Raw genomic sequence first — 26345 nt, 5'->3', positions numbered from 1 at the left:
TAAATGTTTTTTGGAAGCAGCATATAATATTTTAGAGAAAATATTTTTGAATTCCAAAAGTCAAATACTTTTCGAGATTTCACTTGCGTTTCTACCAAGAGTTGGTTCAAAAAAATGTCTCCAAAAGTGCTTTCACTTGTTTTAAAAGCACTACCATTTGAGAGTTTTGAAAATAACTGAAAGCAATTTTAGAAAACATATATTTTTAGATTTCAAAAGTACTTGAAGTGTTTATTACAAAAAACACTAATTATGTGCTGCACATCAAGTGTTTTTTCATGATTTACTTGTATTTTTATTAAAGATTAGTTTCAATAATATTTTCATCAAAAGCACTTTCAATCATTTTAAAACGCTTTCAATCATTTTAAAAATAATCTTATCTTTCATTTACATATTAATTCATGGAATAATTGATCCATTTGAATTTTGATGTTCTTTCTTCTATTACACTTTTAACACTTCTTGATTTTTGGAGTAATGTTTAATTTATGCAGTCATTTGGTTTTCGTTCGGCCGTAGAAATACACATGATTCTTGCATGAGAATAAATTAAACAGAAACAACGCACATGACCACGTAAACGAATTGTACTGAAAAGAAAAATAAAGAACACGTAAAAGAAATACAGAGAGAAATATAAGCACATTGTACCTGTCAATACAAACACATACTGGAATTCGAAACGGTGATATCAAACAGGCCGAAAAATATTTATTCATGGCAAACTTTTATTTCAACAAATAAATACCATGAGAATTGTCCGTCCTACTGAATAAAACGACGGCGTACGGATTCAATGACGAAGTTACACTACCAACTGAATGATTCCAGAGACTATTCTGGCCTCTATGATCCTATGCAAAAGGATTTCCTCCGATAGACGCGACAGGTTCCTGTGTAGGGACGTTCCTGCAAAAACAAGCAACTTCACATTAATCCAAGACGGCGACAATGTCAAGCATCAAGCACTTCCTCAACGCCGGCCAATTTGAGTTTCTAAACTCTATCTAGTATCGTCGTACTGTAGTCTGGACATTCAACCTATCCGCTAAGGCAATCTCTAAGTAGTGACTCGAAGTAGATACATCACCTGACACGCTTACATCGGATTTTCATCCAATACATTTCAAAGAATGGTGTTTTAATTAACTCACAACCTCGTTCGAACATGTTCCTTAAACCTGTCGGAACTGGTTATATGTAAAGATGAATCAGAAATGATTTTCGTTTGCGCATTCCCTCGCGACTCAATCAGATACCTCTGTAAGAGGAGAAGAATTCTGTAGGAACACTCTGACCACATCATCCATAGCCCATAATGGACCTCTCACAAAAGCACACTGTGAGCTGCCCTAGTAGTAGTAGGCAGCCCTACCTAAGTTTCTCGCGTGTTAGAGGCCCACTTCCATCAACATCATTCGTCCTTCCTCACCTAGTTATTACACGATGTCAACCTTATTATTATCCGGCATTGGTGATAGTTTGGTGATCCTCTAACCATATGAAGTTCATAACCATACAAAAATGAGAATATCATGGGTCTGCAAAACCTGTCTTAAAAGATAATGGAGAGGCTAAAAAATAGAGAGTAGAACATAAACTTACGGAATCTGAGAACTATGTGCCTGCCCTGGCGCATACGTCAAGCCACCTACATCAAATCAAAATTGAAACGAATGAAAAAGATAAGATTGTTAATATTTCAATGGTCCTGCAGTTTTCTGTGGCAACCAATATGATGCATCCAACAGCCGTTGGATTAAAAAATATGCAACCCTGGTTGGCAATAGTTGCAGGAACAAAACAAAGGAGAAAGGAATGTAGCTTTGCTGGCACTGAAAAGCTTACCTTCTGCTGCAGCTGGAATATACGGCATCCCAGACACTGGATTTTGCGGAAACCATGCCTGAGATTCATCAAAGAAAGAGGATTGCAAATGATCATTTGGGAGAGAGGCTTGTAAGGAGTTCATGTCCAAAAACTGAAAGAGACACAAGACAAAATTAGAACCGAGAAATCTAAGAATTGTATACGTCTGCTAGAAAACTCCATTCCAAATCCTTCTTTAATTTAATTGAAACATGATACAGTCTAAGAATAATATGGTAGACACTGATTAGTACCAACCTTTTTTTTTTTTTTTTTTTTGAACAAACGATAGTATCTACAATAAGAGGGAGGGGGGGTGGGCTTAGCCTCTCAATGGGCTAGTAATAATGTGGTTCAAATTGCCTTTGGCGAGAATCGAACCTAAGACCTCACTTACATGTGAGAAGGAATACCACTAGACCGTAGTACTAAATGGCTGATTGGTACCAACTTATTCCAGTCTATCAATCACACCACTTCCAGTGTGACTTGCCCATAAGATTTAAATTACATTACATTACTGGGAGAATAAAACATGCAACAAGTGTCTTATCCCGCCACACTTTTAAGCCATGAATTAGTCTAAATAAAACTGAACGCGGTCAACTAACTAGAATGGTATCATATTTAATTTTCAGAGACTGGATCTTAAGAGGCATATGTAGTCTGCAGCATTTATTACACTAATAGAACTCTTCTTTCACAGAAAATACAGTTTTGATGTCAAATATTGACTTTAGTTATCAATTCACAACTTTTACAGGAAGTACACTTCATTTCCGCCAGCAACCAAGCATCATGCTATGGTTATCCTTGACTCGGTTTTCTCTGACAGTTGACAGATATGGTAAACAAATAATAGCATCACTCCACGCATGCCCTTAATCAGCTTCCACATTCAAAATTCTCATGCAAACGCACAAACACTCACATAAAGCTAATAGAAAAATAGAAATAGGGAACAATGCACTATAATAGAAACACAATTTCACTATAAGAACAAAGGAAAAATGGCAATCCTGATGCAATAACTAACAAAAACATACCATACTGTTCTGATCCAGATCTGTATCATAAGGAAGATCAAATGGGTTATTTGATTTGTGGTCGGTGGCATGTGACTTAATTTCTCCCTGTAATTTTAGGAGTGGGACAAAAGAGATTAGGATACAACTAAGCAGATTCCATTAAACAAATCACAGGAAAGATGCTGAAGGAAATAGAAGAGTAAAAACCATTTGAGGAAGCACTTGTGGAGTATATGATTGCCCCAACACAGCATGTAGTGGCAGACTTGGATCATGGGGTTCACCTCGAGAAACAGCTCCCTGAATCCCATCTTTACTAGATTCCTGCAAGCGAATTCCATCAGTGGAAGAAAATAAATAATTTGAGAGAAATATAAGGTTGACGCAGAAACCTCGGAGATTCTTAACCCAAAATCACGGTCACCAGCTGATAAAAGCTTGTCAGTTGCTCCTGGCTCACTGCCCTTTTCAGCCACCTCCGATGGAAGGTGTCCAATAGAATCTTCAAAAGCATTCCATGACTACTCAAAAATAACATATCAACCTGATTACATTCCTTCATATTAAGGCATGCCACTATGTTAAGGAAACTTTATATTCATTATAATAAAAAAATTAAAAAAATTCAAGGGGGTGTTAAGCACATAGTATGCCATCATGATCTTTTAGACAAGTTTATCCACCAAAAGAAAGAAAATAACTTTGAAAGAAATCAGGTCGACATTCTCCATGGAGCTCAGCCTTAGAAGTTATGAAACCAACCACCCATTAAAAACCATCCTTCTGAAAAGCCAAATAATGAATTGGTGCAGGGGTAGTTTGATCATAAGATGCTTACCTGTGTGCTTCCAGTATTGGGATCTGTGACATTGTGCAAACTATCACTCCATGGACTAGAAACATCTGAAAAAGGTCTATGACTACTAGAGTACTCAAATGATGGCCATTGCATGCTTGTGTTTGATGACGAGAATGCTTCAAAATTTCCAATAGAACCTCCACCATTGGAAGCTATATTTTCAAGGGTCATATTTTCGGTGGATGGAAAGGAAGCTGAGGGCTGAGGTGTATCAAACGTTGCCCATCCTTCATTTTTAGGGGCAGCCTCAGCTACTTGTTTATCCAAGGTTGGAGTTGACTGCTGCTGAGGAAAGTCAGCAAATAACTCCAAGGAAGGTCGGAAAACTTGAGGCTGGTCCATATTCATACATGAGTTGGAAGATGATAAAGACGGTTGAAACAAATCTACGGATGGAGATGAAGATGCTGCTGGTAACTGGAACAAATCAATGGAAAAGGCTGCAGAAGAGACTTCTGGTTTAACTGGGGCCTTGAAAAGATCCAAGCTATCACTACTGCCAAGATGAGATGATCCCGTTAAAGAGGTGGATTTATCCGGGAGGATTCCAGTAGCTTGTTCAGGTTCGACAGCATTTGTTAAACTGCCTGAATTAAATGACTTGGGAGACATGGAATAGCTATCCGCTGAGACAAAATTTCCTAAGGATGCAGTTCTCTGAACAAGCAAACAAGCAACTGATGTCAGGTGATGGAAAAACTAGGGGCAGCATAATATGATTATCAAATAGAAATGAAGTTAATTAGATAGGATAATGCACATATACATACGGACAAAAGCAGAACATGAAGGTACGCACACCAATTAACATAGCACTAATAAAATGGGGAAATGACTCCACTTAACTAATTGAGTGAAAAATGCCTATCCAAAGAAAACATGACCCAAATCATTGATTACATGAACTTACGATCCAAAATCTTAAAGTTTCCCCTGTACGTCCCAAAACCAGTTAAATTCAATGCTACAGGAATATATATAACATTAAAATATATATATATGTATATATATACATACACAAACAAATAGGGTAGTGTGTCCGTCCTATGGGAATATTAAAAGGTACACAGCTGTAGTTTTAATAGGAACCTTGGATACGGCTAATCTTTTTTAATGGTATAACCAAGTCTACAAGAAAACGACCTGCGGACAGGATATCCCTGCTGCATCTCTCTTGACAATTGCCTCTGGATGTGTATCTTTTGCTTGGTGTCTTACTTCATTTAGATTATCCCATGAAGGCACAAAAGTGGGGCTGCTGGATCCAGTGTCCTTCTGAAAATTAGGAGACTGTACTCCAGATCTAGACACATCACCTCCACTTGACACAGAGAAATCTGAAGCTCTTGAACCAGAGCCCTCATTTGCAAACCTGTCTTCATACATTTGCTCACTTAAACGGCCGGCACTGTAAACAAAACTCGACATCTTTCCTTCATATCGACCTCGATCAGAACCAGGCTTCCTAGTAAGTGCAGCAGCTTGTTTTCCATACCGTCTATCTTCATACTGAGAGTCATAAGGTGGACTTTGAGAATAGGAATGATAAGAACTAGCACGTCTCATCTCATCTTCACGGATTCTATGGGTCTGCAAGGAATAGCACAAATTAGGCCCATAATCTTTGCAGAACAAAATAAGTCAAAGTGTAACAATAGGAGATTATTGGTGTATACAGTTACAGCCAATTCATTCTGTTCTTTTGATGATGTGCATGATGTATCTGAATCTTAAAGAGAAAAACAATTAGTTGTTTTGTAATTTCTTCAATGGAACCAAATAAGAACAGGAGGAGGCCGCTGTTATGCCCCAAGAAGCAAATTAACTGGACAATTACGAAAATGCTTTTTGGTTATAGTCAATTTTTTCTGCAGTATTACAAATAAATATTTTCTTAGTTCAGTGAAATAGAAGCATAAGTAAATAATATCATGGGCCCTCCCAATGCATTTTCACTCTCTCAATTATGTACCTCAATTTAGCACGGATACACAATGAAATACTCTTATGTGGAAATTGTTATTAGCACTCCAAACATCTAATTGTGCACTCCAAACTTTCTATACTTACAAAGAAAAATACTCTTGTGAGGAGTGCACAATTAGTTTATTGGAGTGCCAATAATAGTTCCCAAAAAAATCTGACTTCTTCATTTTCAGAAATATCAATGTTACCACTGATATTTGTGCAAATCCAAACTATCAATATATCTGCCCATATCACTATTTTAATCCATACTATTACCTGCATGTCTCTTGGAGGCTTTTCAGAGGTCCTTCCTCCAGTATATTTCTTATCTACGTATACACTTCTTATGAACTCACGGATTTTATCAGCCTTACTGCAAGAAGAAAACATAACATAAGTGTACACCCCACAAATGCACATGCTGAACACTGTAGCAATAAATCATATAACTATTACTTGCTGTCTGGCAATCGTTGCCTTTGAAGGTCCCAATCCTTCAAATAAATTTCCCTTGCACGCTGATAAGAGTGAATGCCCATTAGAATAAAAACAAGCAAACATTTTCTTCCAAAGAAAATGAGAATTCAGCATGTACCTGGTTACCACCATTTTGGAGGGCTTCAACTTCTTGTGAAGTAAATTTGGACATGGATACTGACTTCACACGATGAGTAAATTCCCGACTATATCACAAAATAATATGTATGATTCGATTTGGGAAAAGAAATGAAAAGTGGACAGAGCATAAGTACAACATGCCAAACAGGGAAAGTCCCGCATCATTAAAATACAAGTGGACACACGGTGCTTACTTGAAGGAAACTACATTTATGTTGTGTATGGATGATGCATTTAGGCTACATAAATAAGAAATGCGCTACAAAACCTTAGATAGATGGATTTGAAATGGCTAGATGCACTGCGCTGAGAGGGATTTATAAATGACTACTTCAAAGGAGTAATTTGAAAATCCTTTGTATAGTGGCTTTGTAATGCTCATGTATTGCATTTTCAATCCCTTTATCTAATGTTTTGTAGTGCATTTCTAACTAATTTAGTGATGCAGGGCGCAGCGGATAGAAACGAAATAAAATAAAAGATACAACGGATAGGTAGGGTCCACTATCTCGTAGTATGAGGAGAGACCTAAAAACCCTAAAAACTTTGGTTCTAGTACCAGCCTACGACGTAGACACAAGAAAGAACAAATCTGAAAACTCTTAAACAAGAGAAGGGCACATAAAACGACTTAACAACTAAAATATCAATACGATAATTCAAACAACCTTTTCCCTTCTTGTTTACATATACAAGTATTTATAGGATTACAACTTAAAGTGAATAATATGAAAAGACATAAAAAAAATAAAGGCTTACAAAATAACTCCTAAAAAACTAAATGGTTTCATAAAATGTCATTAACCTAGGAATTCCATAAGCTACAAATTTAAAGCTAGACACATGCATTATAACTACAAAACACCCTTGGTCCTTGGCCTGCATCATTTAGCCTAAATCCTGCATCCAAACAGAACTTTAGGCGTCAATGTGCTCAAGGTTCAAAGACTCACTTTACCATGAACGGTACTGAAGGTTGGAAAAAGGGTAGTGATAACTGTCAAACTCTAAGAATTAATCATCCGGGCATACATAAATATATTTCCATTCAAAAGCTTGATCTAAAGAGCAATAATTCTGAATTAAAAGTACGGCAATTTAACAATCATGATTTCATAATGAAGCACACAGCTGGCCTGTGCACAATGCCACCTTAGGTAATTTATAGTTGATCCATCTCTAAAAGGACTTTCAATACTTTTATCTTCAAAAGAAGTTTACAACAGAAAAAGTGAAATGAAGAGGCAATCTTCACCCAACATGCATAGCTGAAAGACACTGATAAAAGAAAAATTAAAAAATCCCTGCTCGGTTATGATATCGGACGGTTTAGAACCTATCACATATTCTATGCAACTAACCAAAAGAATTCAACCTAAGAAACCTAGTTTACTCTTAAATACTAAAAGGGCTTTGAAGTTTGCTATGTTTTGGCTAGGTAAGAGCTTAAAAAAAAAACTAAATTTCGTGTGGGTAATGGTACGTTTTCACACCAAATCCACTGAAAGCATGATTTAAACCTAAGTACAAAATCCTTGACACTTGTTTAGTTGGGCCAGCATCCTTATTATAGAACATTTAGACAGCCCAAAAGCACTTAGTGAATGGCCTAAGAGGGAACTCAACAATCCAGCACATTCCCAAGCCCAAAGTGATTATAATGGAGGCAGACGGACAACTTTGGCACTTGCATGAGTACCATGCATCTCCTATAGTTAAGGTAACCCCCAAAAAAAGAACTTGGCCCACTTTATAAACAATTAATTGTATTTTTGTTGCGAGCATAGACCTTCAGTCATTCGGTTATTTTCAATACATTCCAAAGAGAACAGTCTTGTGTATGTTCAGCAATAAAAGAGGATGGAGAGCAAGAAAGAGAGATAACTGTTTAAATGACATCGGGTTTAGTTTATGGATGTCATATTAGGCATGGAACTTGATGCCAAAAAGTTTCCTAAAGTGATCTTGATGAGAACAATATTTAAATGGACAAGTATTAAGTTGGTATAAGATGTTCTATAATTAGAGTGCTAAGTTGGTCTTACGGATGTCTTCCTTATTTAAACACTGTAAATCATCTCCCAGAGTTGAATTTCTTTTTACTTGTAGGATAAGCTAAACTTTCAAGAGGTCATTGCTTTCTTTCTCAATAAGTAGCCTAAAACTTTCCTTGTTTTTTCATCAAAACTTCTCCTCATTTACAAAACTGTAAAACTTGTTCTACACACTTAAAAAGGAAATAAATGAAATGTATAATTGCAGAGGCTGATAATGAAGTTTATACATCGATTTGCAACAAGAAGCACAGTAACCAGAACGGGTTGCAAACATTACACAGTTGACCAGATCATTATGATTTATAAACACCGAAAATCCTATCTTGCAATAATTTCCCTTCCACTCTCTGTCTATGGGTCTAAAAATTGAAACTTTTGTAGTCGACTAAACTTGTACACATATACAATCAATAAATATCCCATATTTTTCCTCAATCTTCAATATCCATTTTAGTGGGATTGTTGCACAGATGGCAGCAAGCAGAGAAGTTCTTTGATATCCACTCAAATTTCTAACTAATAATTTGAGCTCAGTAAAGTAGTTGCAAATTTTAGATACTATAACCAAAAGGGCCTCAGGCAAACATAGCAAATTAAGAAACTTTTCGGTTTTCTATTTCCACGCAGAAACTAACTCCGGCATGCAATCTCAAGACCGCAAAATTTGAAGGATGAATACGTTTACTAGGAGGCAAACATTATGCACTACAAACAAGAAACTGGATCCAATGATTATGAAGAAACTCACTGTATGCCACTGCAAGTCATGCAAACGAAAGTCCAAAAATTCGTGCAGACGTACTGAGGACCCTGCATATACAAACCAAATTGCATTAAACAAAATCCTCCAGCTACGAGAATCGAAACGGAAACGAAAATTTCCGAGAAAACTAGAGAAAGGTGAGTACCAGGCCATTACAGTTGATACATCGCCGATTAGGAGGGAGCTTCATGAGGCCCCGAATGATCTTCTCGTTTCGCTCTTCCTCTTTTCTACTTCCCATTTCTGAAACAAAATCAAAACCCTAGAACCAGAAGAAAAGGAAGAACGGAATCGGAGGGTGGATTTTGGAAATGCACTACCCTCCTCCCTCCTCTCTCTCTCCTCCCTCTCTTCTTTCTCTCTCTAGAACTAGAAGGAAGGAGGAGGCTTTAGGGTTGGTTCAGTTGGGGTTTTGAATTTGGGAGAGAGGGGAACGACACTCCCGAATCTGAATCAACTGCTTCGACGACAATTGGACAGCAAAAGCGCTCTCTGCCTTTCCTTTATTAAATCATATTTTTTGGATTTTATTTCCTGAATTTGGCCGACATATTAAGGTGGTCTTGAAAATTAAAAATCGATCGATATACAATTTGAAAATAAGTTTGGTCAAAATTTTATATACGCATAAATGAATCTTATAAGTTATTTTTATCACAAATAGTCTATAAAATTGAAAATCATTCAGTGCAGTTTTTAAGCATGAAGTCTTTATATAAATTCTTATACAAGTAAGTTTTTTTTTTAACAAAAATATTACTTTTAGTAAGGGTGAGGGAATGAGCTTAAACTCCCAATAAGCTAATAGTAATATGGTTCAAATTTGTATTTAATAAAAATCAAACATAAAACTTCTTACTTACCAAGGAAAATGTCAATGTATCGTAGTATTAAGTAAATACGTAAAATTTAAAATTAAAGAAAACTAACAAAAAGTTCAAAAAAAACTTTAATTTTAATTAAATAAATAAATAAAAATACAGTAAATAATATCAAAAAAAATAAAAATATAATTTTTAGTTAAAAATAAATAATACCGAAAATATTTCTTTAAAACACCTTATAAATTACCATTTGAAAGTAAAAAAGTACGAGAGAAACTAGAGAAATGATTAAGAAAAAGAAGAAAAGAGACTAGAAACCGAATCCAGGAGAGTCCAGGTGCTTCATCTGCCAACAAAATACCAAAGATACAAGGCGTAGGATCAGCCAACCAAAAACCCATCGGACGGTTAGAAATCGAATTCGAACTTTTTCATTACCCTTCACCCACTCTCACTCAAGCATCCTTTCCACTCCCCCTTTCAATATCGCCACCCCTTATCCCTCTCCCCCTCTCGCAACCTCTCCAATGGCCAATGTCCTCCGAACTTCACCTTTCTCGGCGCCAATTGCACCGCCGCCCTCCGCTGCATCGCCCAACTCTAGAAAACCGTCGTACGTTTCGTTTCGGCGAAGTCAAACCAGCAGCAGTAGCACGCCTTATCTCACTATAAGCTCCCTCCGGTTCTCTCACTTGCCGTCCCTCCGGCTCGTCAAGTTCGCGCCTTTGGCCTCACAAGGTGAGGCCGAGACGGCTGGGACGGTGGAGGAGGAGGTTCAGGAGGCCGAAGAAGTCGAGGTATTGTTTACTTATTTTATTTATTTGTTCCTGAAACTTTTAGAATATTTCTTTTTGTTAAATTTCAGAATCGTTTTGACTTATGGATTGAGAAATTGGTTTATTAGCAAAGTCGAAAAAGCAAAAAGCAAACTAACATTAGATTTCATTTATTTATGGAGCAAAACCGAGCTCAATAACGTTTTAAAATTCATGTGAGATAAGGTTTGGTTATTATATTTATTTATGGACCAATTGGATAATGTTTTAGAAAGTGATTTTCGCGCACTGTTGGATTGAATAAATCAAAAGAGAATGAAGGGAAGGAGGAAGACGGTGTGCAGAAATCAATTCCCATGTTTTATGAACAACTGATGAAAGGAGAAGGCTTGGCTTTATTCATGATAAATTAAGGGTAGTGTTTTCCACACATCCATTTTTACTTCTCACACATCTCTTAATTATTGGCCGTCGGATCAGGTGAACAGAAGAAGATCAATTGCCAAAAGTAACAAGGATATGTGAGAGGTAAAAATAGGTGTACGAATACCACCATCCTAAATTAATTGGATAATGTCTGCATTCTGCAACTAAAAGGCTAATGTGTTTGAACAAATTACACTAGGATTTCTGATGTTTGTAACGGAATGGAATCGAGCCATTGATGTAACTAATGCTAACCCACCTCACTTACCTCTTATCTTGATTTACTCCAAAGCGGAGGCCAGGATCCCTTTTCTGTCCACATTTGTGTATTTGTGTAATAGTTTGGGGAGAGTGTTGATCAGGTCTTCTTATCGTGTTATTTTAGCTCGAAATTATGGTGCTTTTTATTATAGTTTGCCGGGCAGCACCAAAACAGTGCTTCTCTTTGTTTAGTGAGTAGTTTGATAAGTGTTTTAATATTAACGTAAAATAGAATCAATGTTTGTAACAACAAACACATAGCGCAAGGCATTCCATGTGTCACAAGGCTATTTTGGACCTGGATTTTTATGATAAGAAACGTATAGAAGTATATAGAACTAGTTGGAAAATTATCACTTTTTTTTGGTCTAGTGGGAAAAGTATTAGTTAGCATTCAAGCACAGAGTCAATCCTAGAACAGTTCATACTCAATTTTTCAGGGCCTATTGGGTGATGCTTTCCTTACTTCAATTCGTAATTCACATGGAGACTCTTTTCAGTGATGTTTTTCATGTTTCAAATCAGTTTGTAAGATTGCACAGTCAACTTGGACTCTTCTCGTTTGGTAGAAAGGATTGGATTGGAAGGGATAACCCTCTAAATTCAAGGCATATTGACCGTAGATGAGAATGATTTTTCAGTGTGAGGGGATTAGAGAGGATTAGACATGAAGAAAACTTCCCCCATCTAATCCTCTCATTTTGGGGAGGATTGGAATGTATAACTTTTCTTATTGAGCAATCCTTCTCCTACCTCTAAGTTGGTCACTTTTTTCATTTCTTCTTTCAACATACCTTTAAAATGGTGTCTTATCTATTCCATTCCAATCCAATCCAATCCAATCATGTGTACCAAACGAGGCCTTCTACTCATGAACTTTGAAGACTAAAAGGAATTTACTTTCTTTTTTTCACGTAATTTTTCCATGTATTCTTGGGCATCATAGCTCGTCATCCACATGATCCTAGGATTATGATGAGGGCTGTGATTCTCTATGGTTAGTGAGTCGTGTTAACACGAAGATTCTGCTGCCATCTCATTTTGATTGACATCTCAAAAAACATTTAACTTGTTGAGTGGTGAGTGGCTACTTTCTCTCTCTCTCTCTCTCTCTCTCTCTCTCTCTCTCTCTCTCTCTCTCTCTCTGTATGTATGTATGTATGTATGTATGTATTTCTTTTAAAAGAAGAAGCATTCATCCTGAGGTATATGTATGTATATATGTATAATGTATGTCTTTTAAAAGAAGAAGTATTCATCCTGAGGTTCCTGGCAGATTACTTACAGAGTGTAAAAGACGAAAGATTATATGTGCATCAAGTACTGCAATTCTTATATAATTATGACTTCTTTATGATCCACACCAAAAATCTCAAGACATATTTGTTTTCAGTTTCTTTCTTTTTCTAATAGATTTATGGAACAGGACTCTTTGGATGGTGCAATTCCTGTGGAAGATAGTACCAGTGACGGTGAAGAAAGTGGTACGAGTGATGATGGTGAAAGTGATGCTGAGGAAAAATCTGTTTCAGCCATCACAGCGTCACTCCAACAATACAAAGAAGCTTTAGCCAGTAATGATGAATCAAAAGTTTCTGAAATAGAATCTTTCCTAAAATCTTTTGAAGATGAGAAAATAGGACTTGAAATGAAAGTGGCTTCTTTGTCCGAAGAACTGTCAGCAGAGAGGGTTCGTATTCTGAGAATAAGTGCAGATTTTGACAATTTCCGGAAAAGGACAGAAAGGGAACGCATTTCTCTCGTAACAAATGCTCAGGGGGAAGTTGTGGAGAGTTTGTTGCCTGTAGTGGATAATTTTGAGAGGGCTAAAACCCAGATTAAGGTGGAGACAGAGGGAGAGGAGAAGATCAACAATAGCTATCAGAGCATTTATAAACAGTTCGGAGAGATTTTAAACTCTCTTGGTGTTGTTCCTGTTGAGACGGTGGGGAAGCCCTTTGATCCATTGGTATGTCATTCAACCTTTTATGGTATGCATAGGTGAAACACTTATTAGCATTTTCTGACATTCAGCGTTGAACATTTTTCTATGTTTGCTCAGTCTATAATAAAGAATTCACTTTAGTTAAAAGTAATTGTACAAGAGAAAGACAATTGAATTGGATTCTCAATAACCATAAACCCACTTTTTATCCCTTGACGGGAGGGATGCACCAATTACAGTAAGGCATATAATTCTTCCTGGCAAACACTACAGCTTGGCGATCAATAAGTTCATGAGTGGAATTGTCCCGTTTTGTTGGTTAACAACATGACTTGTGTGTTATGGTTGGCTTTATGCAGGTAAGATACCAAGTTGGCTCGAAATTCAATCAGTTACTTGATGATTATTATCAAGTAGTTAGTCGATTTTGTTCAGGTTTGGTGAAGACCTGGGTACGGTTTTAAGTCTGACCAAATCTTGATTGAATCGAGCCAATTTGGTGAGTTCATGAGAGTGAAAACTATATGTGACCTATTTTGCATTAGTAGGATGAACACTCAATGTTAAAGTTACTAAAGGGTTACGTCTTGTGATTGTTTGACATCACACTCAGTATGCAGTCTTTAAATTTATAAAGACAAATAATTTATGCAATTTCTAACCTTAAAACTTTCAATTTCTTGAACAGTTGCATGAAGCAATTATGCGTGAGGACTCTTCAGAATACGAAGAAGGTGTTATAATCGATGAATTTCGCAAGGGGTTTAAGCTTGGTGACAGGCTTTTGCGTCCGTCAATGGTAAAGGTATCGGCTGGTCCAGGGCCTGCCAAGGTAGAGCAGGAAGTACCTCCATCTGAGGAACAGGATGCAAGTGAAACCGCCGAGAAGGGAACCGAGTCAGCTTAAAGACCACGTATTGAGTCTAGTTCAGTTTTGCAACAGAAATAGTGACTTCATTTGTACTCCAATCAGTAGGGTAGTAATTTTTGGTGGGCGTGGCGGTTTCTGGTGGCATATTACTGTCGATTTTCTTTTCTACTGAGCGAACCATCACATACCGATATCATATATTTGTGTGTTTTGAATGCGAGCGCAGTATAACTTTTGTGTACTGATTTGGACGTCCTTGAATGTTAAGTTCCTACCAGATTATCAAAGTATCATTTGGAGTTCTGTTCCTTTTTTTGTTTTAAGTTCATACTGTTGGAGCTTTTCCTGACCAGTTGCTTTATGCTAAGTTGCACGAACACTCCAAAACCCTAAAGCGTCGGAGTGTCCAACACTTCGACACGCCGATATTGGTGGGTTCGGGTTTATTCGGTTCGGTTTTTTGCAAATCTCAAACTAAACCGATATCTTTTGGTATTTTCGGTTTGTTTTTTTTTTTTCAGTTCATTTTTTTTTTTAATTTTATAAAACTTGATCTTCTTTTAATATGGAATTTAGAAAAAGCTTGCATTGGTAGACTAATAATAGGAAAATGGGGAAAGTAAGAAGGTAGTTGTACATATACGAGATCATATAAATTAATCATATTCTATCAACAACCTCAATTGCAAAGAAAAATGATCAATGTATTCATTCTAAAAGCAAACAAGTAGAGAGAGCTCTTCCAAGTTCCAAAACCTTCCGAACTTTCTTCTATAACCAAAGGAACTTCCTCCCTAATTGAACCAAGTATGATCCTTGAAAAAGCCCTAATCTTAGTTTCAAACTTAGTAACAAAATTTCACAAAAAAACATTATGGGCATACATTCATAAACCAAACCAAACTGAATCACTTCAGCTTACCATTTAAAATTGTATAAAATGTACCAAACCAAATTGAATAGTAACTTTGGTTTGGTTTTTGGTTTTAGCTAAAAATCGAACCGTATTAGACTGAACCCACAATCATCCTCGAAAACATTGAAATTGATCACTAATAACATATAATAGCAGGAATGATCATTTTTCAATAACGACGACATATCAAAAAGTAATCATTCTTGCTAATTACCCATAATATGTTGGAGAATGTAAAATTTCAAATAAAAAACCTGGCCAAATCAAATGTAGTTTATATTGAATGGTTATACTACTAATTGCGTCAAGATTTTTTTAGTAGAAAATCTCACATGAAGTGCACAAGTGATTAAGTTTGAGACAATATTAATGTTGATAAGTAGTGAGTTGATGAACTATGCAGAGCGGAGTGACCCTTTATGCCCTCAAATGCTCCACAAATTTAGCCGTTAATTTATGTTTGACGTTATCCTTTAAGATCATCTCCAACACTTAGGTTAAAACCTAAAATTTGTAACTCAGAAACAGTTTTCTTGCTCCAACTTTTTTTTCTTAGAATAACTTTTAAAAAAAAATTATGTAGACTATCCTAATTTAACCTATAAAGAAGCCCAGAACAAGATATCCAAGAATAATAATTTTATGAACATTTTAACCTAAAAATACTTAGATTTCGATAAAGATTGAAAAATCACTAAACCAATACCATGAAACACATGAAAGATTTTTTTTTAATTAGTTTAGCTGTTGGATTTAAATTTTGACTGTTAGAATTTTTTTTTTTTTTTTTTAACCATTAGATTTGATCATATTAGATCTTAATCGTTGGATTCAATGAATTCATAAATATAAAACTAATACAAAATACACATATATGGTGGGCCAACCCACTAATCCATGGGGGGATTCTGACTTAAATTTGCCTCAAAAATGAGTTTTTGATTAAAACTCATATTTAGCTTTAGGGTTGGCACAAGTTTTGGTAGGTTTAAAACCTAAAACTTGAGTTTTACTCTAAGAGTTGGGATAGGTCTAATAAAGGCTAAATAGCCAAAATGGTCCCTGAGATATGCATAACACATCACTTTGGTCCCTGAAATTGAAAATCAATAGAAATGGTCCCTAAGATTGTCCACCATCCATTAGTTTGGTCATTCCGTTAAAAACTCTTTGGGCAATTTTCAAATATTCGTAACTCAATCGTTTCTTAACCAAATTCAACCCATAATATATCAAAATGAAGATAGGAAAGTGTAGAATAAGATTATACATTTGTAAGCCCAATAGTTGCCGAATATGGCCGAAAAATAGCCTCAAAGTTGACTGGTCCGTGGAACAACTGGAAAACTCGTCGAAAACTGGGTAAATTTTAAACATTCATAACTTCTTCAATACTCAACAAAATCGAGTGATTCAAAAATAAAAATCATACTTCTCGACGAGGTAAAGAGAATGGTACATTTCATGATGGCTAATTCACCGTAGCTTGGCCGAAAAATGGCTTGAAAATGGCTAACCATTTTCGAGTTAGCCATTTTTCGGCCAAACTAAGGCGATTTATCTATCAAAAAAGGTATCATTCTCTTTGTGTCGTCAAGAAGTATGATTTTTGTTTTTGAATCACTCAATTTCGTTGAGTATTGAAGAAGTTATGAACGTTTAAAGTTTACCTAGTTTCCAGCGAGTTTTCCAGTTTTTCCGCTAACTAATCAACTTTGAGGCTATTTTCCAGTTATCTCCGGCAACCATTGGGCTTCCAAATAGGTATAATCTTGTTCTACACTTTCCTATCTTCATTTTGATATATTATAGGTCGAACTTGGTTAAGAAACGATTGAGTTACGAAACATTGAAAATTTCCCAAAGAGTTTTTAATGGAATGACCAAAATGATGGATGGTGGACAATCTTAGGGACCATTTCTATTGATTTTCAATCTCAGGGACCAAAGTGATGTGTTATATATATCTCAGAGACCATTTTGGCTATTTAGCCGTCTAATAAATGTACTTGAATGATAAAACATACCAAAAAATATTAGTTACAAATTAAAAAAAAAAAAAAATGTAAAGACATAAACTCGAAATCATCATTCAAAGCACATATAAAAAAGTCAAAGTGAATAAGTTTCATCATAGAAGCATAGGTACGCAAGTTGTTGAGAATGAATCTCACATTGATCGGAGGAGGGACCTTGCATGAGCTTATAAAAAGTTAGTGTTACTCCTCATATTGCCAATTGGTTTTAGGGTTGGTTTCGGTTCGAAACGGTTTGGTTTTTTGCCAAAACAAAACCGAAACTAAATTTCGGTTCGGCTCATTTTTTTTTTGGTTTTTTTTCAGTTTTTTTCATAAATCTTTTTTTTTTTTTTAATCTGGAATAAATCTGCATCGATTGAGTACTAAAGATGCAGAAACTTCTGCATCAAATAAATACGAACTGGGACGATCGACCATGGATCTGACATTATTGGGTGTCGGTGCGTCTTTCTTGTTATGGATCTAATAGCTCTCGCAGAGAAAACACATGCATGTGTTAGTTCTTTGATTTTTCCATGAAAATAAGCCCAATAGAACTAAATAGCAGCCAGCAGAGATTTTTACCTTAGGGGTTTATTTTTAGTCCCAAACCTCTCGAAGATGTAGACAGTGCCCAAGGTGATTTATTTTCTATGGCATGCATTGTCAATGGCATTGCCAACTAAGACTAACCTCGTCCGCCGTCAACTGCCCATTAGTCCCATATTGTGCCCCTGGACTACCTCACTGCCACTGTGGTTTGGCTCTCCTCTTTGCTACCGTCGAAATTCACAGAGAGAGTGATTTGGAGGAAAAGAGGAAGGAGATAGAGAGAGAAAGACTGAGGAAGCAAAGGTAGAGAGGAAGCAGCGGAGGGGAGAGAGTGTGTTTGAGAAAAGGTGAAAACTGAAATGGGAGTGAGTGATGGCTAGGGTTTGTAAACTTAAGAAATTTTATAAAGCATTAAATATTAGAAACCTATAAATAATTACTGGTACAATTATAGTAACAAAAAGCCTACAATTAAGTTGGCTAGAAGCAACTATCCCTAACTTGGAGGTCAAGGGTTCAAACCCTGGTGCCAACATGTTTTTGAGTATTTATATATGAATTTTTTTTTTTTGGTCTGGTTTGGTTTCCGGACCTCAAAAACTGAAACCGAATTGGCTATATTTGGTTTGGTTTGGCAGTTTCAATTCAACTTTTTTTTGTTCGGTTTTTTTCGGCTTCAGTTCGGTTCAGTTTTCAGTTTTGTGAACCCACCCCTAATTGGTTTTATGGTAGAACCTCAACTTTCTTCATGATATCAGAGCAGATTGTCTCAAGTGTGAAGCCAAACGGCAAACGAGTTCCACGTCACCCTGTTGTGTTGTCTACGTGTTAGGCTTGAAAATTCACCACAATGAATACCACATTGATAGAAGGAGGGGCCTTGCATGGGCTTATAAGAAGTTGGGTTACTCCTCATATTACCAATTGGTTTTATGCTAGAATCTCAACTTTCTTCCAAGTATTTACACGAAAGTATCGATATAGAGGCATAAGTACGGAAGTACCTATATGAAGCATAGGTACAGAAGTATCGATATGACGGCATAAGTACGGAAGCATCATAATGGAAGCATATGTATGCAAGTATCTACATGGAAGTATCCTAATGGAAGCATAGGTATGGAACTATCAATACAAAAATATCGGTATGAGAGCATAGGTAGGAAGTATGGATATAAAAGCATAGGTACAAAAATATAGATTCATCAATACATAAACAAAAAGTCAAAACATAAAGAAACATATTTCAGACGCAATCATATTATTATATATAGATACACAAAGCTTACTCTACGATGTTAAAAATTAAGAGACAACTAGGAGGAGAAAAGATATCGCATAGTGCATATGGCTTCACCGTTTTCTCCTTTCATGACTCCTAATTGCAAAGCATGTCATTGACAGAAAATTTCGTTTTGATGTTTAACTTTTCAGTTTTGTAACCCTTATGAAATCAAAACAAAGAAGTCAATGCATACGATAGACCTTACTTTTTTTCAGTACATCGATATTTTTACATTAAGCAGATGAGAAGTTCGGCTAAGCCACGCAATTGATAACCTAATTTGGTATCGAATTCGTCATCCACGAGATTCGAACCTAAGACCTCTCACTTACAAGCGAAGAGAAATACTACCAAACCGTAGTACTGAGTGATGATATTCCTCATAAAAACAAATAAAACATGAGGTTAAGGGATTAAATTTAATTTTTAATCTTATTTAAGTTATGAGTAATGCTACGGAAGACTAAATTTTGTAAACTAAAAAACATGAAAGCTGACAATTGAATTATTTTTAAGTGTTGATTAACGTGCTTATTTTTTATAGATGACACATTATTTATTTTGCAAATTAAGTCTACCTATCATTGCTATGAAGTTTTTTTTTTTTTTTTTTTTTTTAATACTAAACGATATTATCTATACTAGGGGATGGGGGAGTGGCTAAATCTCACAATGAGCTAGCATTTATGCGGTTCAGATTCACCTTTGGCGAAAATCGAACCTAAGACCTCTTACTTACAAAAGAAGTGGAATACCATTAGACCGTAGTATTAAGTTGATTACTATTAAGTTATTAATTTAAAAATAAGTGAGAGGTTTAAAGTTTGATTCTCGCTAAATATGAGTTTGAACCACATTATTACTAATCTATTGTGAGGCTGAGATCACTCCCTCCCTCTTAGTGTAGAAATATTGTTTGTTAAAAAAAAAAAAAGTAATATTTTCGAAGAATTATAATGAAGTTTTCTAATTAATTATAGTGGACCTCAACACTAAAGAGCTCACCTAAAACTTTGTCATTATGTTGGTAGGCCTCTCCTGGCCAAAACATTTAAGATTTTGTTAATGAGAAATTTTTAACTTGCTCAAAATACAAAGTGGTCTTTTACATGTTATTATATAAGTGAATAATTTTTTTTTAAGTGTCACTATAATAACATGTAACGTATTATGTGACAACCCGTCCCTAATTTTACGTTTTTATTAATTTTAAAAGTGTGAATTTACGAAAATGCCCTAGAGGCAAAGACTTTGACTTCCGTTGATCAGCGGTTTGAGAGATGTGAGACTTATTTTTTTAGCATATCCTCGTAATACTCGTTGGTACGAACGCATAGGCGAAAACCATTTGCTAGTCTGGATTATAACAGTATAGTTATGGACGTTTGAAAATGGTTATTTAAAGTTTAGTTATAAATTATTTGAATTCCCACCTTGTGGGAAAGTAGCCCAATCAGATTTCTGCTAGTAAAAAGGACCAATTAGATAGAGTGAGTGACCAATCAGAATGGGAGGTAAAAAAAAAGAGGGCAGCAGGCAATCAGAGAAAGGGAGAGAAGCTCCCAGCTTCTCCTTCCCGTGCACAATCCAAAACCACCTTCGCGACCTTCCATTTTCTAAGGCCGATTCCGGGCAACTCTGATGGAGTTTTTTGACGCCACCACCACCATCTTGAAGCTCTCATTCCCCTCTACGAAACCCAACCAAGAACCACCTTTATAAACCACCACATGTGGCGGGGCGAAGCCACGAAATCCAACGCGTCAAAACCATGTCCGGCCACTCTTTTCAATTTTCTAGCGAATCGGCAAAGCAACGGCCGATGCCACCATCAACGCTGGGAAGCTTTAAGCACCCGCCGGCTTTGTGGGCAAAATTGACCATCTTCCGTCCACTTTTGGACTTCGTGGTAGGTGAGGATCGTTTGTGACGTCTCGATATTCGTGCTTGGGAGTTGTAGCGCAGACCTAAGGTTCTAGCAGCAGAGTTCTGTATCGACGAGGATTCATGGCACTTTTTAGTACAGATGTTTTCCTATGATGGTATAATCATTATCTTACCTTACTGTACTATCTCATGCTCTGTATCACATGTGAAATGAGTCCGTATCTGCTCACCGCACATTCATGTACTTAAGCAGTTTTAGATTTTAATTTATTCACATGTTATACATTATCACACTTTATGAGTTCGTCACCTTCCAAGTGTCGACTAATACGACTTGATTCGGGATCCTAGTGAACATTCTGAATCAGAATGTGTCATATTAGCCAATATTTTAGGCACTAAAAAATCTCCCGTTGTTAACAACCATTCTTCCAACATTGGTGAACCCGTATTCAAACTCCAAGCTGTCCAAAAGTATAATTGCTTTATAAGTCTACATATATATATATATATTTGGAAAAGTGGATGCCCTAAGGTTTTTTGCAGGATGTGTGAAAAGCAGAGGAAAAACATACGGTACTGTTCAATTTAAAGAAAAATTATATTTTTATACTAAAAAATCAATCTTGATATTATTCACTTTATCCTTTATTTTTTCTTTATTATTAAAACTCAAAATTTTCAAATATTTTTCATCAGTTTTCTTTACGTTTAATCGGTTGGAAAGGCAGTGAGATTTTTTTTCTTTTTTCTTTGGCCGGTTTTCACAGCGACTACTTTTAATCGGCTGGAAAAGCAGTGAGGTTTCTTTTTCATTTTTCTTTGGCCAGTTTTGATAGCGACTGATTTTAATCAATTGGAAAGTTTTAACTTTCAGGCCATGCAAACACCTTCTACCGTTCGAAATAGGATTCTTTTTTTTATTCTTTTTTATTTTATTTTATCTTTTTTTTTCTTATATTATACTTTTTATCTTATTGCCTTATTAAAAATTAATATAAAATATTAACATGATTTTATCGTAACCATTCAAATAGATAAAATAAAAAAAAAAATTAGGAAGGAAGATAATTCACCTCCCAACAGTTCTACTCCTACTCACCGTCGACAACGTCACTCAATCTTTTTTTTCCTTGTTTTTATACTTGTTTTTCCTTCTAATTTTCAACTTCCCAAAAATAATTACACCATATTAATGATAGCCAATAATTTCCAACATAAATTCAATTGATAGCCAATAATTTATTCATTCGTCAGCTTCAGACTTCTATGTAGACGATCTCTTCCACACTCTCCAGCTAGCTGTCTCTCTCTACTCCTCTCGCTTTGTTACTCTTCCAACTCATCCGTCGCCAGAGAAGTGTCACTAAGATTAATTTGCAACGTCTAACTCCGGCATGTGAGTCTCTCTCTCATACCATGCTGCAAAGTTTATTATTATTTCTAAGCGTTTTTTGGTATGATTTTCTAAATGATTTATAGCTCTGAACTGACGAGTGATATAGTGTCGTATTATGTTATTAATTAGTTAGCGCTTAAGCCTACTTTATATATAAATATATATGGATTTATAATTGGTTTTCTGTCAATATGGATTTTGTTAAGAGTCTATCAGAGCTTGAGGGTAATGCCCAAATTCAGGGTGGCCAGCTTACTTTAGCAACTGGTTTGTATGCTGATTTAAGTTAGTTTTTACCACTTGAGAAGGGTAACTAATAACTAAGTTAACTAACTTGAGGAACATTGCTGTCAATAAGTAATGTACGGCTGTCATTGCTGTGTAATAGTAGTTACGTGGCATATCTAGCTTCACGATAATTTGCATTTTGGTCCCTGTATTAAACAGACGTAAATGGATCTTTCTACCCTCTCTCTAGATCTGTCTTGTTTTGTATATCATGCTACAAATGCTATGGAGACCACATTTTGAAGATTATATTTGTAGACGACATGTGAATAACCTCTATAATAGAGGTGAGATCTACTTGTATTAATGAATCCTATTTCTATTAAAGTGTTGATTCATGCATAGTCAACCAAATATTGTTTCACTACCATTTTCTAGTAAACATATATCGATTTTCTAAACCTAAACCCTTAATCGATATGTATATATACATATAGTTTATGTTTTATCACTTAAGTTATCTTCATTTTTTTTCCTAAAGGTATTAATTTAATTGATGCTAGAGAGACCATTTTTAGTAGACCACGTAACGTAGTGGTTGATGGTTAGACTCCTTTAAATTAATTAAAAAAAATTTAAAAAAAACCATCAATTGTCACATTATGTGGTCGACAAAAGTTGATCTAAAAATACTCTACAAAAGATGATCTAAAAATACTCTTCCTAGCATTTTCTTGATTTTATTTGAGAAGGGTAACTATAATTGCAAGTAAGAAAATGTTAGGAATACCACACTAGTACAAAAAATACTTTGTGCGACGTAGGTCCTTCGTCGCGCAAAATCAAGAAAATGTCGCGCAAATATTTGCCCGACAAACCTTCGTCGCGTGACAAGCGTCGCGCCAAGGCTGTGAAACCAGGGTTTGCGGGACGAAGAAATATCCTACGTCGCGCATACCCACTTTGCGCGATGTAGGTACGTACGTCACGCAAACCCACTTTGCGCGACGTAGGTACGTACGTCACGCAAACCCGCTTTGCGCGACGTGTGTACCTACGTCACGCAAACCCACTGTGCGCGACGTAGGTACGTATGTCACGCAAACCCACTTTGCGCCACGCATGTCTGAGGTCACGCAAACCCGCTTCACGCGACGTATGTGCCTACGTCATGCAAAGCGGGTTTGCACGACGTCGTATGGTTCTTCGTCATGTAAACCATTATTTTTTTTTCATTTTTTTTTACAAAAATATTTTTATTTAATTTTTAATAAATATTGTAATTAAATTCTAAACAATAATTAATAAACAAAGAAAAAAAGTATTTAATTTTAAAATATATGAAAATGTACGTACAAGATGTCCAAACAAAAGAAAAAACTACAAGTAATCTTCTAAGTTTGATACATCATGCTATTGGGTTTCGGGTGGGCAAAATGGCTGGGAAGTCAAAGGTGGAGCAAGATCAGGTGCTGGCATCGGGATTTGAAGACCGGACATCGCTAAGGCCTGTAGAATCATACCCATCTGCGTGCCTTGGGTCCTCATCTGCTCACCCTGGGCCCTTATTAGCTCGTCCCGGGCCCTCATCTCTTCGTCCCGGGCCCTCATTTGCTCGTCCTGGGCTGCAAGCTTACCTTTCAAGGTTGTCACTTCCTCTTTGAGGGCAATGACCTCTCCTGTGGTCAATCTGGAAGATAGGGTACCTGTCTCACGAACTCCCGCCTTCCCCATACATCGAACAACCTTGCCATGACGACGACCGAACTTCTGATCCAGAACCTCAGTCAGGATCTGAAAACCTACATCCTCAGGTATAGTGATGTCCTCGATTGGGGTCTCCGGGGGAAGTTGCGATGTTGCTTCTTGAAGAACAGCATTTCCCTTTTCCACCATAGCAGCCTACAATAATAAAGAAGAAAAAACTTATAATGTTTAATAACAAAATATAAATAATATTTGAACGATTCATAAATATAAGAAAAATAACAATTACATGTACTTACATGAAGTTGCTCAGTGTTCTCATCACCGGGTCGAACGTAAACATCCTTGAACAAGTCGATATTCGGGAACTTGGAACCCTCCTGAAGAAAAAAACATTAAGAAAATTTTATTAATCAATAATTAAAAAAAAAATTGTATGAAATTTTAAAATTAATATACTTTTACCTGACGTCGTTCCTCAAGCCTATATGAAAAAGGCTTCGAACCGGAATGGTGGAGAAGTGTCTTTGACTCCCGAGCTATCTTGCCAGCAATAGATCTCTTCTGTTAAACACACATTGTACATGTTAGTGCGACTATTTGAAAGAAATTATTTTAAAAAGCTTTAAAAAATAAGTAAAACAGTAATGAATTATTATTAAAATATTATGTACATACCACAAATTTTGGGTCCATAAAATGCTTGCAAAGCCAGTCCCAATCATCCTGCCGGTCCACCAACTCGGATGGGCAACCATGTAGGCGAGCAGTCTCCGGATCAGCCCATTTCTTAAAATGCACATGAAGATCGCTCTTCCAATTTCTGTACCGATTTGCGAAGGTCTCCTCTAAGTAGGCGAAGACCTCGGGGGATATGTCCTTAAGATGAAAATTGACCTACAAATATTAAAAACAACAAAATAATAGTAAAAAATTTAATAATATTAAGATAATATACTTTGGTTTATAATATTTGTAAACATAATTAAAAAATGATAAAAGGCTAAAAATTAATATACTAACCGACAACTTGTCTCGCACCAGTTTTTTCGTCTCCTTGGGAATATCTGCCCAAGACTCCCACTGCATAGGACAACAATGCTTAATAACATAACCACAGCTAGTAGTGATGATGCTATGTTGTTTTTAGATCATATTTTTTAAACCACGCTTAATATTTGTACTTCTTTTTAATAATTTAAAGAATAATCTAATTATCATCCGCTACATCATAGGACCTATAAAATATGATCTAAACTCTCTCTAGCAAGTTTGTCCTCAACTAAAAAAGAGTAAATTGTAGCAATGCTCCCTTAACCAAAAATCCATTATCATTGGTCCCTCAACTCATCAAAACATGCAGTTATGGTCTTTTTCTCAACTCCGTTAGAACTTTCGTCAAAATGAGTCACTTGAGGTTGAATCAAGTGGTAAATATGGAAAATCAAATAAAAAAATTATATCAATGGTTCCTTAACTTTAATCCAACTGGAAAATGGTTCTTCAACTTTAACCCAATTGGAGTAATAATCCCTCAATTTTAACCCAATTGGAGCAATAGTCATTCCAACACAACTTATTTTCTGCAATGAACGGTCGTTCTTGCTTGGGAATGTGGCATATTTAGATTCACAACTTTTCAAAGTCTTCTTTTCAAAAGAGTTCCGATATTATTTCCTTGATTGATATCTTTTCGTTTTAATTATATCGGATCAAATTTTCTCAAAAAGAATTTTAAAATCTCTCGTTTACAAGGGAAAAAGAATATTATTTTTATGATTGATATAGTCTACTATTTCATAAAATGTGGGAGTGCAGATAGTCTTCTGTTTCATCAATTGTGGGAGCGCAGATTTGAGGTAGTAAGTCCATGTAACTAAAGTAGTGTGCTCATTCTCTGCACCCAAAGTTTGAACCTCTATCCGTAATTAAAATGAAATTATTGTTTGTCAAAAAAAAAAAAAAAACGTGGACACGTAAGTTAACATCCTTTGATAAGAAAGTTAAGACTTCACTCTAAAGGCAATTGTATTTATATTTGGCACTTACCTTGCAGATCAAGTAACTAGACTCACTTGGCCACAT

At 36.0% G+C, this 26345-nt stretch overlaps 3 protein-coding genes across 4 annotated transcripts; 1 reads left to right on the top strand and 2 right to left on the bottom strand.

Annotated features, from left to right (window-relative positions):
• Positions 1-626: 626 nt before the first annotated feature.
• LOC137745140 (probable ADP-ribosylation factor GTPase-activating protein AGD14) lies at positions 627-9650 on the bottom strand. Of its 2 annotated transcripts, none has more exons than XM_068485029.1 (13): positions 9311-9650; positions 9151-9212; positions 6323-6410; positions 6184-6245; positions 6004-6100; positions 4903-5349; positions 3739-4416; positions 3293-3421; positions 3108-3224; positions 2919-3005; positions 1852-1909; positions 1609-1654; positions 627-912 (listed from the first exon to the last, which is right to left on the bottom strand). In XM_068485029.1, the coding sequence occupies exons 1-13, from the start codon at positions 9404-9406 to the stop codon at positions 858-860; spliced, it is 2022 nt and encodes a 673-aa protein (XP_068341130.1). In that variant the 5' UTR covers positions 9407-9650; the 3' UTR covers positions 627-857. The 2 variants fall into 2 exon arrangements, with proteins under 2 accessions (XP_068341130.1, XP_068341129.1); XM_068485028.1 differs by having other exon boundaries at positions 1852-1984; positions 9311-9648.
• A 788-nt stretch (positions 9651-10438) lies between these two features.
• On the top strand, positions 10439-14576 carry LOC137746083 (uncharacterized). The gene is made up of 3 exons (XM_068486144.1): positions 10439-10786; positions 12879-13421; positions 14086-14576. The coding sequence occupies exons 1-3, from the start codon at positions 10517-10519 to the stop codon at positions 14302-14304; spliced, it is 1032 nt and encodes a 343-aa protein (XP_068342245.1). The 5' UTR covers positions 10439-10516; the 3' UTR covers positions 14305-14576.
• A 9390-nt stretch (positions 14577-23966) lies between these two features.
• LOC137744601 (uncharacterized) lies at positions 23967-26345 on the bottom strand. The gene is made up of 6 exons (XM_068484375.1): positions 26310-26345; positions 25284-25343; positions 24939-25157; positions 24726-24824; positions 24560-24640; positions 23967-24455 (listed from the first exon to the last, which is right to left on the bottom strand). Exons 1-6 carry the CDS (start codon positions 26343-26345, stop codon positions 23967-23969), a joined length of 984 nt encoding a protein of 327 aa, XP_068340476.1.

The sequence above is a fragment of the Pyrus communis genome, chromosome 9, assembly GCF_963583255.1.
Source record: "Pyrus communis chromosome 9, drPyrComm1.1, whole genome shotgun sequence".
In the NCBI taxonomy this organism is placed as follows: Eukaryota; Viridiplantae; Streptophyta; class Magnoliopsida; order Rosales; family Rosaceae; genus Pyrus; species Pyrus communis.
This window is presented reverse-complemented; position numbering and strand designations above follow the sequence as displayed.

Coding starts and splice junctions, on each gene's coding strand:
- LOC137745140 (XM_068485028.1), bottom strand. CDS start 9,406: ATGGGAAGTAGAAAAGAGGAAGAGCGAAACGAGAAGATCATTCGGGGC. Junction 9,213..9,310: donor GTATCAACTGTAATGGCCTG/GTACTCACCTTT, acceptor TTGTATATGCAG/GGTCCTCAGTACGTCTGCAC. Junction 4,417..4,902: donor CAGGGATATCCTGTCCGCAG/GTCGTTTTCTTG, acceptor TTGCTTGTTCAG/AGAACTGCATCCTTAGGAAA.
- LOC137746083 (XM_068486144.1), top strand. CDS start 10,517: ATGGCCAATGTCCTCCGAACTTCACCTTTCTCGGCGCCAATTGCACCG. Junction 10,787..12,878: donor AGGAGGCCGAAGAAGTCGAG/GTATTGTTTACT, acceptor TTTATGGAACAG/GACTCTTTGGATGGTGCAAT. Junction 13,422..14,085: donor GGAAGCCCTTTGATCCATTG/GTATGTCATTCA, acceptor TTTCTTGAACAG/TTGCATGAAGCAATTATGCG.
- LOC137744601 (XM_068484375.1), bottom strand. CDS start 26,345: ATGTGGCCAAGTGAGTCTAGTTACTTGATCTGCAAG. Junction 25,344..26,309: donor CTAGTTACTTGATCTGCAAG/GTAAGTGCCAAA, acceptor TGTCCTATGCAG/TGGGAGTCTTGGGCAGATAT. Junction 24,641..24,725: donor GGCTTGAGGAACGACGTCAG/GTAAAAGTATAT, acceptor TTTTTTCTTCAG/GAGGGTTCCAAGTTCCCGAA.